The sequence below is a fragment of the Microcebus murinus genome, chromosome 16, assembly GCF_040939455.1.
Source record: "Microcebus murinus isolate Inina chromosome 16, M.murinus_Inina_mat1.0, whole genome shotgun sequence".
In the NCBI taxonomy this organism is placed as follows: domain Eukaryota; kingdom Metazoa; phylum Chordata; class Mammalia; order Primates; family Cheirogaleidae; genus Microcebus; species Microcebus murinus.
In genome coordinates, this window is record NC_134119.1 from 41,428,405 (window position 1) to 41,447,544 (window position 19,140).

At 38.0% G+C, this 19,140-nt stretch overlaps 1 protein-coding gene across 8 annotated transcripts in view; it reads right to left on the reverse strand.

The window, feature by feature from the left end:
* The window catches only part of DZANK1 (double zinc ribbon and ankyrin repeat domains 1), a 79,563-nt gene that overhangs the window by 43,427 nt on the left and 16,996 nt on the right, over positions 1 to 19,140 (reverse strand). For all 8 annotated transcript variants that reach the window (XM_020282023.2, XM_020282022.2, XM_020282021.2 and 5 more), the window contains exons 7-9: positions 14,758 to 14,843; positions 7,495 to 7,612; positions 2,355 to 2,468 (exon numbers count right to left, since the gene is read on the reverse strand). In XM_020282023.2, coding sequence (XP_020137612.2) covers positions 2,355 to 2,468; positions 7,495 to 7,612; positions 14,758 to 14,843 — 318 coding nt within the window. The remainder of the gene's footprint in view (positions 1 to 2,354; positions 2,469 to 7,494; positions 7,613 to 14,757; positions 14,844 to 19,140) is intronic.

Here is a 19,140-nt window from a genome sequence, read left to right on the forward strand (position 1 = left end):
AAAATTTATACTGATTACGTGTGAGATTTTTGTTTGTTTCCGATGTGGAAAATGGGATAGTCAGTGGTAGGCTCTCTATTTCATGGCTTAAACAGTAAACAGAAAGACCAGCAAAAGATCATCTGTGTTTACAAGTAATCTGGTTCCAGGGTTGGGGGGTTACCCCATAGGGCTTTCTGTTAAATATGAATTTAGGTTTGCTCTATAGTTTCTCACTTAGAAATGGAAGGAGTGGAAAGACTGCCTTAGAAAGAGAATGGTAAGTGCAACTTTCTGACTCAGGACTCTGGGGTTAAGTTGCAACACAGAAAATAAAAAGAAAAAGAAATGGTTAAAATAGTCTAACTAGAATTCAGCTAGCAGAGGCTTGATAGCAACTGTTTAATCACTGGACCATTCTGTATTCTCAGAATACTATCTTTTCGAATTGCCAAAAATCAGATGCTCAGAGTTCCTTTCTATTCCAAGACTGTGGTTTCTAGGTGTCTTGAAAGTAATACAGTATGTTCTGAAACTGCTACAGGTAAAGAGGATGATCAAGTAAAAGAAAGCCCAACTTCTGGAGTTTTATTTCTGATACTGACAGGTAAAACTGTCACCGCGTCCCCCCTGCTCCCGCCTCCCTGCCGCTCCCACTCCTAGAGTAGGTGTGCAGGTGAGGCCCTCGCCTCCCTCTGCTGCAGCGCTAGATCTTGATTGGATACTTTTTGAATCCCACTGCTAAGTGGATAAAGCTTGTTGCTGATTGGACGCTTTTTGAATCCTGCCAAGGGTATAAAAACTGGAGGAGAACAAAGAAGGGGGGTCAGAAGTTGGTGGCATGTTGAGCCTGCTGGCGGAATAAAGGCTTTCTCCGACTCTCCGTGTGCCACTCGGTTCTTTCCCCGGTCAAGTGCTGTAACACTAGCTGTAACATTTGCCGTAACAATACCACTAGGTAGTTTTATGAAATCCCAATCTATTGCACCCATCACTGCTAACAAAAAAAAACAAGAAATCCCAATCTTTCAAAGTCTGGTTAACTCCACTGTTAGTAGAAGACTCTGACGTCTTCATAGGAACCTGAGCCAACTCAGGCTTGATTTTCTAAATTTCATCTTTGAATTCTTAGTTGGTTTCCTCAGCATGAGGTTTATGTTCTAACTTTGGCCCACCAATAGAACAGAAATAAATTGCAAGTGACCATCTCTCATAAAAATTGCCCTTTAAGAAAGGGACCACTCCTGGATTTAATTCTACTAATCACGAAAGAAATCCTGTTTACATTCTCAATGTAGGATTTACAACAAATGAAGGGAAAAACTACTTACTAATACTTTTCTATCTCTCTGTCTTCCCACAAAATGGAAAGAATTCTATATTTCAAATGCCAAAGATGGCATGACATTTACCCTTACCTCTTTTCCTCCAGTTTTAAATAGTCCAAAGAGTTTGGAATAGTATTATCTTCAAACATTCTGAGTAGATGTATTAATAAGAATAGGTTCTTCTGTGATTAACAGAACACCCAAAATAACAATGAATCGATTAAATAAAAGTTGATTTCTCTTTCTCATATATAAGAAGTCTGGAGATAGGTTTCTAGGGCTGTATGGTGGCTTCCTGGGGTAGCTTTTAAAGTTTCTTAAGATTGAAAATACTCATCTAACAAAAAGCTTAGTAAATTTTCATATAATACCTGACTTTGGCCCAGCCAGTTCTTCAAAATTTCTGGAATTTTTTTATCACCCCAATTCCCTCTATTAAATCTATTTTATCCTCTAGTGACCTTTACTTGGGATTAAAGAGGAGGTAAGTGGGACTGTAAATTGAAAAAATGGAGAAAAGATACAGTTGTATGTTCAATGATTCTACCAAAAATGTTTTCATGATATGATATCATTTGTCTAGCAAAGTTTTTTGAATGTTGTGATTATATGTAACTTTTTCTTCCATGTGACTAGTTCTAATCACTTTTTCTACATAATAGGGACCCATAGTTAAATAAAGCAAACAAAAACCATGAAGCCACTTTAAGAACAAGATTATAAGTCAATTATTGATGTTTAAATGTATGAAGTAAAAAATTGTCTAAGTTAGCTGTAGTGCAATTTTGTCCTCCAAATCCATGTTCATGGAATACATTACTATATATCTCTTTTAACATTATAGATCCAACCAGCAAGTTAAACTCTTTACCTTTCCAAAAATTAGAATGGATTTTGTCCTTGCATATTAGTTTATTCTTTGTTACCCCATTCCACCAGCTGAAGAAGGGCATAAAATTGTTCAAACATTACTTTCTATGTATTTCATTCATAGAAAGATATATACATACATAGATTCTGTATTTCTACAGAATCACATTTCATTACCTTCATGCGGCGGCTGGGCTGTGGCTGCAGCTGTAGAGCAAGAGGGGCCTCACACACCACACAGTACGGAGTGTTCATAGGAACCATGCTTCCACATTCTGTACATAAGCCCCTCTGCACAAAAGAAAAGGCCAGGTTTGTCTTGGAATGCAAAAACCAAAGATATGAGTAGATCTTAGTATGTAAGGTTTAATTTGCTTTTGTAAAACAGCTTTTAAAATAATTACCTTTATGGCAGATATGCTTATTAATCTGATTTGATGGTGGTCAAATATCACTATGTACCCCATAAATATGTACAATTAATATGTGCCAATTTAAAATAATAAAAATAAAATAAAATACAATTACTGTTATTATTATTTTAGTCCCAGTAAGAGTAAAAACATGTGTAATGTAGAAAAAAAGGTATTTTAAAAAGAAAAAATAACCATAGGAAATTAACTTATATAACAGCATGAGTTAATGAGTAGGTTGATAAATTCTCTTCCTGAAAAGCAATTATAAAGTGAGATAAAGTTGTCAAAAATCAACCATTCAGCACTCTGAAAGTCAACCAAGGGCAGACAACAAACTGAAAAGTTCCTGAAAATGACTGAACTTCAGAAAAGAACACTACATTTATTGTAAGTTGACTAGGAAGAAAAAAATACAGCTATAGAAAATTTAAAAAGAAAAACAAAACAAAACAAAACACTACAAGTGTGGTTCTTGCCTGAGGCTGTTTCTCCTAGTTCTATCTGTGTGGTAGCTCCAACAGGGCAGGGCAGGCTGTGAAAATCAGCATTATGGGTGCTGATGGACAAAGTTGACTTGATTTGAAGTGTTGTTAAGGTGAGATCTCAGTGGCAAGCAAATGGGGAGGACCAGCAACTCTATGGACCTATTTAGGGTAATCAATGGACCTGTAAACTGGCCGAGGATCTAACAGGGAATTTCAGAAGGTGATTCAACTACAGAGGTTTGAATAGCTTTCCACATATGGCTGACTGAAGGCTATGCACATGCACAGTATAAACCAGAGTGGGCCCAAGCCATCCCACATCCCTAGCTGACGGAGAATGCACATGGAGATGCAATAGAGCTCAACATAGAGTAAAAGCTGGGGTGGACTTCAAAACAGCCTGATGTTCGAATGTTCTACCCAGCCTACACACAGATCCATCAGCGGAGAAAGGAAGCCTTACTGGCTCAAGGTAGTTAAGCACAATTTCTGGCCAATCTTCAATTGAACATTAAGATATGCAGACTCAAAGGTAACTCCAGGCTTAAATATAAAAATAAGAAAAAGCAAACAAACAAAAACCTTGACACAAATGGCCACATATTGCAAGGGAAACAGATGTTAAATATTTAATACAAGTAAATAAAAAAACAAAACAACAATTCACAGGGAAAAAGTCAGAATCCAGAGTTGCTACAATATGTGACCTAAAATGTCCAATATTCAAGAAAAAAATATTACACATGCAAACCCTAGAAAGTGTGGCTCATACTCAGAAAAAACAGATAACAGAAATTGTCTCTGAGTGTCCTCAGATGTTGGATTTAGCAGACAAAGATTTCAAAGCTGCTATTATAAAAAAATGTTCAATGAACTAAAGGAAATCATATTTAAAAAATTAAACAAAATATGACAATGATCTGATGAATAGAGAATCTGAGTAAAGAAGTAGAAATTATAAAATAAGAACTAAATCAGGCCGGGCGCTGTGGCTCACGCCTGTAATCCTAGCTCTTGGGAGGCCGAGGCGGGCGGATTGCTCAAGGTCAGGAGTTCACCAGCCTGAGCAAGAGCGAGACCCCGTCTCTACTATAAATAGAAAGAAATTAATTGGCCAACTGATATATATAGAAAAAATTAGCCGGGCATGGTGGCGCATGCCTGTAGTCCCAGCTACTCGGGAGGCTGAGGCAGGAGGATCGCTTGAGCCCAGGAGTTTGAGGTTGCTGTGAGCTAGGCTGACGCCACGGCACTCACTCTAGCCTGGACAACAAAGTGAGACTCTGTCTCAAAAAAAAAAAAAAGAACTAAATCAAAACTCAGAGTTGTAAAGTAAAATAACTGAAATGAAAAAAATCACCAGAGGGATACAACAGCAGATTGGAGGTGAAAGAAGAATCAGTGACCTTGAATATAGTTTGATAGAAATTATCCAATCTGAAGAACAGAAAGAAAAAAAGATTAATGAAAATAAGCAGACCATCAAAGACATGTGGGTCAACATCAAGCATAGCAACATATGTGTAATGGGAGAAAGAGAAAGAGGCAGAAAAAGAACTTGAAGAAATAATAGCCAAAAACTTCCCACAGTGGAAAAAAATTAATCTACAGATCCAATAAGTTCAATCAAGCCCAAGAGGGATAAATATAAAGAGATCCACACTTAGACACATTATAATCCAACTGCTGAATGTCAAAGACAAAGAGAAAATCTTTATAGTAGCAAGATAAAAAAACCTACTTATCATATACATCAAAAGCAATAGAGACCAGAAGGTAATAGAATGACATATTCAAAGGGCTGAAAGAAAAAAATAACTGCTAAATAAGAATTATATATATAGCAAACCTAGGCTTCAAAAGTGAAGGTAAAATAAACATTCTCAGAGAACCAAAGACATACAGAAATTGCTAGCAGACATGTCTTATAAGAAATATCAAGGGAAATCCTTCAGGTTTAAAGGAAATGATCATCTGAGTTCACAGGAAGAAATGAAAAGACAAGGTATCATAAACATGTGGGTATATATAAATGACTCCATAGACAGTTTTTTGCATTGTCTTTAAATGACATAAGATTGTATAACACTGCATTTTTCCATTTAAAACACATAGCTGTATAATACATAAAATTATTACATGTATATAAATATACAAGTAATATATATTACATAAAAGATAAAGGAAGAGGAAACAGAGATCTACTAGAGCAAAATTTCTGTATTTTAGTAGAATTAAGTTAAATTATTCTGAAATAGACTGTGAGAAATTAAGGTCCATATTGCAATCTCTAGAGCACCAGATAACTTTAAAAATTGTACAAAAAAATCAACAAATGAATTTAAATGACACAAGAAAAATTATTTCACACAAAAGAAAACAGTAAAGGAGGAAAAGTGGAACAAAAAGACATGATACAACTTGAAAGCGAACAGCAAAATGGCATATGTAAATATTCAACCACATTGATAATGACATTAAATGGTAACAGACTAAACACCACACTCAAAAGGCAGACTGTCAAAATGGATAAAAAAGTAAAATCCAACTATATGCTGTCTACTCTAACCACACCTTAGATTCAAAGACACAAATAAGTTGAAAGTAAAACTATAGAAAAAGATATACAACACAAACAGTAACCATAAGAGAACTGGAGTGGCCACATAAATATTAATATCAGAGAATAAAGAAATTTAAGATAAGAAATATTACTAGAGTGAAAGAGAAGACATTTTTATGATAAAAGGGCCAATAAATCAGGAAGATACAGCAATTATAAATGTAGATGAACTGTCTTAGTCTGTTCAGGCTGCTATCAATATAACAAAATATCATAAACTGGGTGGCTTATAAAAACAGAAATTTATTTCTCAGTTTTGAAGGCTGGAAAGTCCAAAATCAGGGTGCCAGCAAATTTGGTATCTAGTGAGAGCTTGCTCTCTGCTTCATAAATGGTGCCTCCTACCTGTGCTACACGGTAGAGGGCATTAATCCCATTCATAAGGGGCCTATCACGACCTAATTACCTCCTAAAGGCTCCACCTCCTACTACCATCACCTTGGGGTTTAGGATTTCAATATATGAAGTTGGGGGGCACAACCATTCAGTCCACAGCACAAGCATGAAAACAAACACCCAAAATATATGAAGCAAAAACTACAAGTCAGACTTGAGGTCATACTCCCTCTATCATCTGAGCACTTGCAGTCCCAGCTTTTTCTGGTGGACCACAGTGGTGTTTCAGGTCTCCAAGAATTAGTATGAATTCAGAGCCAGTATTAACAATCTCCCAAAGGTTTGGTCATTTCCTTTTCAGAATGCACACTCTATTGAAAGAAACACATCCTTTCTGGAAAGGCTTCAAGGAAGATATATGATATGAACTTGCAAAGCTAGTACATATCTTCCCTTCAACCAAGATACTCCAGGTTTGTGAACTGGTGTATTGTCTGGAAACACAGTGAGAAACTCGAATGCCCCAATGTAGTAACTTAAGTCAGTTTTTGGCTACAAGACCTAGTGTTTTTCAATTTATAGACCAAGAAATATACTAGTAGGCTGCTTATTTCATTCCTAGGAACACCATCATCAGACCCTGCTTACTCAAATGTCACTGCTGTCCTTGTCTTTGGTAGTTACGTGCTGCTGCTTGACCTCTGCCACTCTGGAATCCTGTTAGCCCCAGTGGGATCAGGGAACCAATCTAAACAGCAGCACCCCTTGTGATCATATCTGGCATACAAAGGAAAGCAGCCATGGAACTTTTTAAGAAAGCAGGTACAACTCTCACTTAGGTATTCTTCAGCATCTTAGTGAAGGAAGCGTCTTTCTGGGCCTTCTTGTAAAATATAGGGGCCTATAGGACACACATGATAAACCCACTCCAACATTCCTGTTTTCCTAAGTCTTCGAATTCCCTCCTCTACATGATGTTGGGTGTTGTAGAATAAACTGTTTCAGCCAAAGCTTTTAAATTTAAATATAATGATTAATCTACAGCTTCTTTGGACAGAATGATACATCTTATGGATATATACATATATACAGATATAAAGTAATTAGTGCTTCTCTCCATTTATGATTTCTAAAATATATTTTCTTATTGTACCCAGGTTATGAGCAAAGATATCAAACAGATAGTAAACATTTATTTATCTATGCATGCCTCATTGAAACAACACAATTTCAACCTCTTTCTGAGCATGTGAATCTGTAAGGCCACACAAAAGACATAACATTGTAGATAAGTTTTTCCATTCTTAAGTAGGAGTCTGGATAATAAGAGTTTAATCTGCCAGTGATTCTTTCAACAAGTATTTGTTAATACGTGTGTGGTTCGTGTATACCAGGCACTGCTGCAAATAAAGATCAGATCAACCAATGAAAGATATTTTTAAGATTCTGCTGCTTACCTGAGCTGCTTCAGGAGGTGGGAGATGATAGCCATATATGGGCGGGACAGGAGAGCCACATTCTTGACAGAAGCGAGCAAAGGGATCAGATGGACGAGAGGCAAGGCAACCGGCACACCTACAACAAAATAAGTTCCCAATTGGCCATGACATTGCTAGTTAATGATGATATTAACAAGCCTGGTGAAAATTTAAAAGCATTCAAACAGTTTTAAAGACAAAACAAAAGCAAACCATGTTCAATGGCTATGGAACAAGTTCAAGATAAGAAATGCTTCCCTAGGGAAAAAAAAAAATTTTTTTTTGAGACAGAGTCTGACTCTGTCACCTGGGCTAGAGTGCAACAGCATCTGCCTAGCTCACAGCAACCTCAGCAACCACAGCAAACTCCCGGGCTCAAGCAATCCTTCTGCCTCAGCCTCCCGAGTAGCTGGAACTACAGGCATGTGCCACCATGCCTGCCTAATGTTTTCTATATATTTTTAGCTGTCCAATTAACTTCTTTCTATTTTTGGCAGAGATGGGGTCTCACTCTTGCTCAGGTTGGTCCTGAACGGCTGAGCTCAAATGATCCATAAGCCTCGGCCTCCCAGAGTGCTAGGATTACAGGCATTAGCCACTGTGCCTGGCCTTCCCTAGGTCATTTTATTACAAAATGACCTCACAGCTGGAATCCCTGGTGTCCTTTTCCTGTAGGCCTGGTCCATCATACTTCCTGACTGTGGCTATGTGTAAGGGTGAGCCCTAGGAACTCCACTAATGTTTACATTGTACTTTTCTGACTTCTTGCAATTGAGCCCAGTCTAAGGGACAGATCTTCTTTCTTGCCTAGTACTCTGGAGGGTCGCTGTGGGTCCAACCCTACTTTTCTCTTTGCTTACCTGGTCAGAGTCCCAAGGCCCTGCTCTAGCAGCATCAGCCCCATATCTTGGGCAGCTGAATCCATCATTTAGCCCCTACCCACCCAACTGGATTCCAACTGCCAACCAAAGTTAAAGGATTCTTGGAATTAGGCTGCCTTGTATGTACACTGCTGCTGCCATGCCTTCCCAAGCAGGTTGGGCCATGATCCTGTCACCTATTGATATGAACTGCTCCTCAGTGACTATGATGCTCAGATACTGTATACTGGATTGCCTGGTCAACTACACCAATCTCCACCATGGCCTTCTGACAATTACCAGCCTTGATGGTTGAGCTGACTTCCCACATTCTTCATCCTACTCAGTCCTTGCTCACTGTACCATGTTATGAAGATTTTACCAGGTTTCCTGCCTAGTCCCACCCACTAGGACAACAACAGTTTCCTACTTTCTATGCCCAAAGCTTACTAAATGTTACTCAACAATCCATGGAATAACCTTTCTCATTTCTTTTATATGAATTGAGGGCATAAATCTGGGAGTCTGAGAAAGTCAAAGCAACCAGAGTTTTTAGGACTGAATACCAAAGAAGAGCTGCAGAGACAGCTTCAGAATTTTGCAGAGGGTCACCCTCAAGTCTTCAAATGGGTACTACTGATCAGTGCATGTGTTGGAAGAAACTACTTAAGGCCAGAAAATAAACTCCAAAGGGGAGCAAAGGAAACATCCTTAGGCCTCACACAGGGCTGGGAAGTTCATGCTTGCACCAGCCAAAGTAAAGAAATTCATATGTAATAATGGGGCATCAGTTAGAATACATATACTCTAAATACCCCAATTAGAATGCAGAGCTTATCAGATATGATTTTTTAAAAGCAAGACCTAACTATATGCATATAAGAAACCAACTTTAAATAGAGAGACACAAATAGATTAAAGGTAAAGGTATGGAAATATATGTGAATTATTTTATGTTTTATATATATTTATACACATATAAACACACACATCATATAAACACTAATCAAAAGAAAGAAGAGTGGCAACATTAACATCAGAACAAGTAGATTTCTGAGCAAAGAGTATTTCTAGAACTAAAGAAGGTTATTTCATAATGATAAAGGGGTCAATTCAGCAAAAGGACATAAGAATCCTAAAGGTCTATGTACTTAATAGCAGAGCTTCAAAATACATGAAGAAAAACTTACAGAAATGGAAATGCAAGGATAAACAGGCAAACTTACAATTACCATCATAGATTTCAATATCGCTTTCTCAATAATTGAATATGCAATAAACAAACTCAGTAAAGATAGAGAAGGTTTAAATGATACTATCAACTAACAACCTAACTGACATTTATAGAACTCATTTTAACAGAATACACATTGTTTTAAACTGCACATGGAACATTTTGCCAATCAAATCATACAATATATATTTTCTGATAAAAAGGAATTAAATTAGAAATAAATAACTGAAAGATATAAGGAACATCCCCTAGTATTTGGAAATTTGACAGAACACTTTTAACTAAGCCATAGGTTAAACTGAAATAACAATGCTAATTAGAAACTGTTTGAAATGAATGAAAATGAAAATATAACATATCAAAATTTGGGGGCTATAGGTAAAGCAGTCCTTGGGGAAATGTATAGTTCTAAATGCTTATATTAGAAAAGAAGAAAGGCTTAAAATCAATGACTTCATCTTCCCATTAAAGAAACTAAAAAAAAAGAGAAGCAAATGAAACACAAAATTCGCTCAAAAAGCAGCAGATAAACCTGAATGAATGTGTATCTAAGAAAGAAATTGAATGTGTAGTTAAAAATCTTCCTGAAAGAGAACTCCAGATCTAATCATTTTACTTGTGAATTCTACCAAACATGTAAGGAAAAGGTAATACCAATTTTATACAAACTCTTTCAGAACACTGGAGAGAAAATACTTCCCAACTCATTCTATGAGGCCAGAATTGTCTTGATACTAACAGCCAAAGATACTAATAAGAAAAGAAAATCACCCATTCAGGTGCATTCAAAAAATTCTTCAAAACCTTTTAGCAAACCAAATTCAACAATATATAAAATAGATAATATTTCAAGTGGATATATCATAGGAATGCAAGGTTGGTTTAACATTTGAAAATCAATCATTGTAATTCACCATATGAACTGAAAAAGAAAAATCATATGATCCACTTAATAGATGAAGAAAATGCTTTGGATGAAGTTCAACACCTATTCCTGATTTTTTAAAAAGAAAACTCTTGGCCGGGCGCGGTGGCTCACGCCTGTAATCCTAGCTCTCTGGGAGGCCGAGCCGGGCGGATCGTTTGAGTTCAGGAGTTCGAAACCAACCTGAGCAAGAGCGAGACCCCATCTCTACTATAAATAGAAAGAAATTAATTGGCCAACTAATATATACAGAAAAAAATTAGCCGGACATGGTGGCACATGCCTGTAGTCCCAGCTACTCAGGAGGCTGACGCAGTAGGATTGCTTGAGCCCAGGAGTTTGAGGTTGCTGTGAGCTAGGCTGATGCCATGGCACTCACTCTAGCCTGGGCAACAAAGCGAGACTCTGTCTCAAAAAAAAAAAAAAAAAAAAGAAAACTCTCAACAGGATCCAGGTGTGGTGGCCTGTAATCCTAGCACTCAGGGAGGCCAAGGCAGGAGGTTTGCTTGAGGTCCAGAGTCTGAGACCAGACTCAGTAAGATTGAGACCCCATCTCTACTAAAAATAGAAAAAATTATCTGGGCAACTAAAATAGAAAAAACTAGCCAGGCACGGTGGTGCACAACTGTAGTCCCAGCTACTTAGGAGGATGAGCCAGGAGGATTGCTTGAGTCCAGGAGTTTGAGGTTGCTGTGAACTAGGCTGATGCCACAGCACTCTAGCCCAGGCAACAGAGCAAGACTGTCACAAAAAAAAACAACAAAAAAAAAAACAGAAGGCCGGGCGCGGTGGCTCACGCTTGTAGCTTGTAATCCTAGCACTCTGGGAGGCCGAGGCAGGTGGATTGCTCAAGATCAGTTCAAAACCAGCCTGAGCGAGACCCCATCTCTACTATAAAAAAATAGAAAGAAATTAATTGGCCAACAAATATATATATATATAAAATTAGCCGGGCATGGTGGCTCGTGCCTGTAGTCCCAGCTACTCGGGAGGCTGAGGCAGGAGGATTGCTTGAGCCCAGGAATTTGAGGTTGCTGTGAGCTAGGCTGACGCCACGGCACTCACACTAGCCTAGGCAAGAAAGCGAGACTCTGTCTCAAAAAAAAACAAAAAAACAACAACAGAAGAAGAAGAAGAAAGAACCTAATAAAGGTCATTGACAAAAAACCTACAGTTCATACCATATTAATGCTGAAAAACAAATGTTTGCCCCCTAGAGTTAAGAATAAGACAGGATGTCCATTCTCAACATTTCCATTCAAAATTATAGTAGAAGTTCTCACCTGTGCAAGTCAAGAAAAAGAATGACAAGGAACACATATGGGAAAGGTAGTAAAATAACTGTCTTTATTTGCAGGCAACCTGATCAACTATTAATACATAGATAATCATATGGAATATATAAAATAGCTAATAGAATAAGTGAATTTAGTAAGATTGCAGGAGATAATGCCACTACAAAAAAAATTATATTTTATATTCTAGTAATAATCAGAAATTAAAATTTTTATTGTGGCAAATATATATATAATACATAAATTTACCCTAATAATTTTTAAGTGCACATTACAGTATTGTTAACTTATACACACTGCTCTACAAAGATCTTTGGAACTTACTCATTTTGTATTACTGAAACGCTATACCCACTGAACAAACACTCCTTGTTTCCTCCTCCCCTCTGCCCCTGGCAACTACCATTCTAATTTCTGTTTCTATGAGTTTGATTACTTGAGACATTTCATATAAGTGGAATCATGCAGTATTTGTCTTGTGAGAAATTAAAATTTTGAAAGCATTTACAACAGGATAAATTTGACAAAAGATGTGCAAAGCTTGTGCACTGAAAACTACAAATATTGATGAAAGAAATTAAAGAAGACCTAAATAAATGGTGAGATACAGCATTTCTATGTATTGTAAAGACTCAATATTGTTAATATGTCAATACTCTCTAAATTGATATGTAGATCCAATGGAATCCCAATTAAAACCAGCAGACATTTTGTAAAAGTTGATAAGCTGATTTTAAAATTTATTTGAAAATATTAAGGGGATAGAATAGCCAAAACAGATGCTGGGCGCAGTGCCTCTTGCCTGTAATCCTAGCACTCAGGGTGGCCAAGGTGGTAGGATTGCTTGAGCTCAGGAGTTTGAGACCAACATGAGCAAAAGTGAAACTCCATCTCTACAAAAAATAGAAAACTTAGCTGGGTATGGTGGCATGTGCCTGTGGTCCCAGCTACCTGGGAGGCTGAGGCAGGGTGACAGAGTAAGACTCTGTCTCAAAAAAAAAAAAAAAAAAAAAAAAAGAATAGCCAAAATATATTTGATAAGAAGAACAAAGCTAGAGGATTTACAATATTTGGTTTTAAAACTTATTATAAAGCTACCATAATCAAGGCAGTGTAGTAGTAAATAAATATAGAGAAACATCAATGGAACAGAATACAAAGTCCAGAATTAGACCCACACGAATATTGTCAATTGATTTTCAAATATTCCAAAACAAATCAATGAAGAAAGATAATCATTTCAAGAAATTGTACTGGAATAATTGGATATCTATATTCAAGAGTATGAACCTCAAAACCCTTACCTCATATCATATATAAAAATTAACTTAAAATGGATGATAGATCCTAAATATAAGAGATAAAATTTCTAGAAGAGAACATAGGAGAAAATCTTAGAGAGTGGAATATATCTTGAGTTTGGAAAAGGTTTCTTAAATATGACAAACTTAAGAATGAAGTATGAAAGAAAACAAATAAATTGGGCTTCAGGAAAATTAAGAAACTTTAGTTCTTAAAAAAACATTGTTAAGAAAACAGTCAAAGACAGGGAGAAAATATTTACAAAACTCGTATCTGACAAAGAAGAACATGTACAACTCTCTAAGAAGAATATATATAACCTAATTTTTTTTTTTTTTTTTTGAGACAGAGTCTCGCTTTCTTGCCTAGGCTAGAGTGAGTGCCGTGGCGTCAGCCTAGCTCATAGCAACCTCAAACTCCTGGGCTCAAGCAATCCTCCTGCCTTAGCCTCCCGAGTAGCTGGGACTACAGGCATGCGCCACCATGCCCGGCTGATTTTTATATATATATATATATATATATATATATATATATATATATATATATATATATTTATTAGTTGGCCAATTAATTTCTTTCTATTTTTATAGTAGAGACGGGGTCTCGCTCAGGCTGGTTTTGAACTCCTGACCTTGAGCAATCCACCCGCCTTGGCCTCCCAGAGTGCTAGGATTACAGGCGTGAGCTACCGCGCCTGGCTATAACCTAATTTTTAAAAAAGGAATAGACACCTTATCAAAGAAAACGCACAATAGCAAATAAACACATGAAAAGATGCTCCACAACAGTCATGAGGGAAATGCAAATAAAAACCACAATGAGATACCACTATGTCTCACTAGAATGGCCAAAAATAAAAATAAAAGTGTTGGTGAGAATGTAGAGAAGTGGGGATTTTCATACACTTCTGGAGAGAATACAAAATGGTACAATTGGAAAAACAGTCTGGCAACTTCTTAACATATCTCGAGTTTGGAAAAGGCATTTACCCCAAGGGAAATGAAAGCATATGTACCATACAACGACTCCTGTATAAATGCTCACAGGAACTTTATCTGTAATAGCCCCACACTGGAAATAATACAAATGCACATAAATAAGTGAATAAACAAATTGTGGTGTATCCATGTGGTGAAATACTACTCAGTGATAAAAAGAAATAGATGTTTGTTACAAGCAAACACAGATGACTCTCAAAACAACTGTGCTGAGTGAGAAAGAAGCCTGGCAAAAAAGAGTACAGGCTGAATTACTCCACTGATACGTGGAATCACATGCAAATTAAGCTGTAGTGACAAGAAGCAGATCAAAATTGGCCTGGGGATGAGGAGGGGCAAAGGTGAGGACTTACAATCGGACACAATACAGGAAACTTTGGGAGGAGATGAATTTGTTCATTTTTTTGATGATGGTGACAGTTTCATGGTTACATTACATACATCAACTCGACTCTTTAAATACATATGCAGTTTATTGTATGTCAATTATACCTTCTAAAAAGCTGTAAAAATTTAATTAAAAAAGTTGGAGAGGGGCAAAAATTATTATGTCCCATCTTCAAATTCTCTTTGACCACAGTGTATCTTTGTAGAATGTAAGACAGAGTAAAGACAATATGATACTTACCTCAGAAAGTCTGACTCCCTCTGAATTCTCATGATCTCCGTGCTTGTCAAACTCTTCCGGCTCCTTATATGTGCAAAACCAGGGGGCTAAAATTAAGAATACAGGTGTATGTAGATATGTAGTCAATATAACAGTGGTAGAGGCTATGATATAGTAAAATTATGGGGAAGGTCTAGGTAATTAATACTCTGGCATCTAATATTTAAAAATTACTTAAAGTGCTATTCATAATCAGATATGTATATTTCATTAAAAATAGAGTTTATAATAAAGAAAGATCTGAATTTACCATCACAAACCAGATTTTAGAATTTAAAGACTTAAGTTAGTACTCATTTTTCTCAAAAATTATTTATCTCTAGGAAACTCCTATAAGAATGTGTGCATTAACTGTCTGCTGTTATCCAGAAACACTTAACTTCCTTCAATACATTATTATTTGGGTATCCCCTTTGTACCAGGCACTGTGGGCGATGCAGGGAAGGGGACAGAGACAAATATTACATGGTCCCTGCCCCCAAGGAGCTGAACCCATGTACATATAAAATAATTGAAACACAATGGGTTCAGTAGGGTGACACATTTGTACTGAGTCTCAAGGGAACCTAGAGGAGGGAACAATCACATTCACTTGCTCCAGGGAGCAAAGCTTCTCAGAGGTAGTAATATCGGAGATGGGCCTGGGAGAGGAAAGAAAAGCTCGTCAAGTGGACAGAAAGACAAAGGGAATTCCCAGTAGAAGAAACCCTATGGCAAAGGGACAGTGGCAGAGCAGCACATGGCCTATGCTGGCACTCAGGGGGGTAGATGTCGTCTAAAGTGGCAGGAGAATGGGACAGAAAGAAAGGTTTGAAGAAGGAACTTGATGGGGAAAAGCTAACACTTACGGAGGATCTAACAGTAGTAAAATATGCCTGGCATTTTGTGGCAATATCTCCTTGACATGTCACAAGGACCCTATGAGTTAGGTAATATTAACCAATTTTATTTTTGTAACATTTTATTTTGATATAATTTCAAACATGGAAAAGTTGCAAGGATAGTACAAATAATGCCCAGCTTGACAAATTGTTTATGTTAACATTTTGCCCCATTTGCCTTTATTCTCTCTCTCTCAATCAAGTAAGAAGAAGTTGCAGTCATGATGTCCCTTTGCTCCTGAATAATTGAGTGTGCATGTCCTAGGAAGAAGGCTGTCCTCTTACACAACAGTGTATCCAAATCAGAAAAGGTAACAGTGATATGATATTATTATTCGCTCCACAGGTCTTTATTTAGACTTCATCAGCTATGCCAATTATGTCTTTTACAGCTACATAGTTTTTCCTGGTCTAGGATCCAGTCCCATACCACACTCTGCATTTAGTTGCCATGTCCCTTTTGTCATTTCTAATCTGGAGTAGTTCCTCTGTTTTTCTTTATCCTTCATGATCTTGACATTTTTTTTTTTTTTTTTTTTTTTTTTTTTTTTTTTTTTTTTTTTTTGAGACAGAGTCTCACTTTGTTGTCCAGGCTAGAGTGAGTGCCGTGGCGTCAGCCTAGCTCACAGCAACCTCAAACTCCTGGGCTTGAGTGATCCTTCTGCCTCAGCCTCCCGAGTAGCTGGGACTACAGGCATGTGCCACCATGCCCGGCTAATTTTTTATATATATATATATCAGTTGGCCAATTAATTTCTTTCTATTTATAGTAGAGACGGGGTCTCGCTCTTGCTCAGGCTGGTTTTGAACTCCTGACCTTGAGCAATCCGCCCGCCTCGGCCTCCCAAGAGCTAGGATTACAGGCGTGAGCCACAGCGCCCGGCCGATCTTGACATTTTTAACAGGCCAGTTAATTCATAGAATCTCCTTCAATTTGGTTTTGTCTGATGTGTCTTCATAATTGGATTCAGTTGTGCATGTTCGCACCGATTCCAGAGAAATGATATTGTGTCCGTCTCAGTGTACATCAAGAGGCTCATGTAATCCCCATTTTTGAGATGAGGATACGGAGGCTCAGAATGGCTGAGTCACTTGCTTGAGCTCATCAACAGTATTTGTGCTGAACTCAGGCCTACCTGACAGCCTGTGTGCTGAGCTCAGGGCTTTAGACTTTATCTTACAAGCAATGGAGAGCAATCACAGCTTTTCACTGCTTTTGTATTGCATCTAACATGGCCTAAACCAGAAGTCACCAAGTCGTGGTCCTCTGGCCAAATCTGGTCTTCTATTGAGTTTCATCTGGCCCAGTGTATACTGGCCCCCACAGTGTTTCAAAATTTGAACTAACTGTCAAATTTGTAAGTTAGGTTATTACACATAAAGATGTAGGTTTCTGGCTTCTCATGCAAATTCATTAGATGTGGCAATACTGAGCCTGCAATCCTTCTTGTCAAGGGTTGGCTGGAGCTGAGTAGAGTGACCCCTTTAGCTAGCTGGGGCATTCCACATTGTCAGAGAACCCACGACCCTTGTGCCCTCTCACTAAGACCGAGTGGGATTTCATTTATTTTATTTTCAGCTATCATTTATCCTCTACCCAGGCTGTGGCACACATTTAGTCGGCTGCCTGGCCCTTGAAGACATCCTCAAGCCAAATGCTTAGCTCAGAGATATACTGTCTCCCTAGTAGTTGCTGACATAACACTCACCAGAATCATTAATTCTGATACTTGCTGAAGTACGCTTCAGCTGGGATTGAGCTGAAATATTGAGAAGAATCTCTTACCAATATGAAGAAAAAGAGTGGAAGAAAAAAGTCATATGGTCTTTTTTGGCCTCTTTGGCTTTCTGAACTCTACTCATGTTCCCCTAACTTTGTCTTTGTCCCTATATTCCTAGTTTCTTGGGATTCTGAACTGGAGTCTTTAAATATTATTTTATTCTATCTTCCCCTTGCAAACAATAACTTTTAAACAACTAAGTGGGAAAGCCAAATATTCATGCACAAAGAAAATAACTATTTCTAGACACATTACAAATAATTATGACCACGGGAGACTGTTTTTCTAAAGTAGTTATTGTGTTTCGTCATACACCATTCATTCTTCAAAATGGTATGTTTTACCTCCAAAGCAGTATTCGTATTTAGGCCACACTGGTATGTGCTGCCCACAGGAGTTGAGAGCGCTCACTAGTCCATTTTGTAACCAAGTAATCATTCTTTCCAGAAGATTGGGAAAGGCAATCTTCCATGGTAGGGATGGTTGCCCTTTTGTTCAATGTGTGGTCCTCTGGGCTGGGCTTTGTGGTCTTCTAGAAAATATAGTGGGTGGGCAGATGGAAGAACCCACTAGGTCAGGCTGAGTTACACTTTGGCACTAGAGTCTAGAAATGAAGGAAAGAGCTTGACCTGGGGATAAGGATAACTGCTCTTCTAGGCCAGTTATTCTCAGACTGGGCTGATCATCAAAGACATCCGTGGACTCCACCTGAGACTATCTAAGAGGCTTGCAGGAGTCGGTGGGTGGGAACCTATATATATATATTTAAAGTTTTCCCTGGTTGATGCTGATATGCAACCAGATTTGGGAGCCATTCTTTTTGCCTCCTTTATATGTGATGGTAAGCTGTGATTATATAGAAAACATGACTTCAGGTACATTATACTTGGGGCTCAGAGAAGAGAAAGAGAGCAAAGGCAGCTGGGTTGCCCTTAGGCACCAAAAATCTAAATTGGATTTTATAAACTCTAAAAACTCAAAGCTCTATAATGTAGTAGTAGACAACTAGTGTAAGGGCATCTTTCTTGTGTTATAGTGGTAAGAATGCATTGATATGGCTTTTATTAAGGTCATAAATCACCTCTATCTTCTCAAATCCAAAGTACATTTGTCTGTCCTTGTCTAATTAGACTCTTCTGTAACAAGTGCCATAAATGACCTCTGCCTTCTCCTTGAAACTCTTTCTTCTCCTGGCTTACACGGCACCACATTCTTCTGGCTTTCTTACTGCTTTCAGGCTCCTCTTCCCTGCTCGACCTCTAAGTTGAGGATTTTGTCTTGTGCCACTCTCTATTTTCTGTACAGCCTTGACAAGCGATCTCATTCAGACCTAAACGTTAAACATCACCTATATATTGAATACTTCCAGATACATAGCTCCAGCCCTGACCTCTCCCCTGAGTTTGAACTTGCATATCCAACAGTCTACGCAACATTTCCACTTGATGTCTAATGAGCCCCTGAACACCTGCTCCTCTAGCATCTTCTCCATCTCAGTCAATGTCACCATCATCTTCAGATGCTCAGGCCAAAGCCCTGATGGCATCTTTAGCTCCTCCCTCTCCCTTGTCCCATCTATCTGATCCCTCGGCCAAGCCAGTCTGAATCCCATCACCTCCTTTTCTCACCACCTCTACAACCTTGGCCTGAGCCACCATCATCTCTCACCCGGAACTAACTGA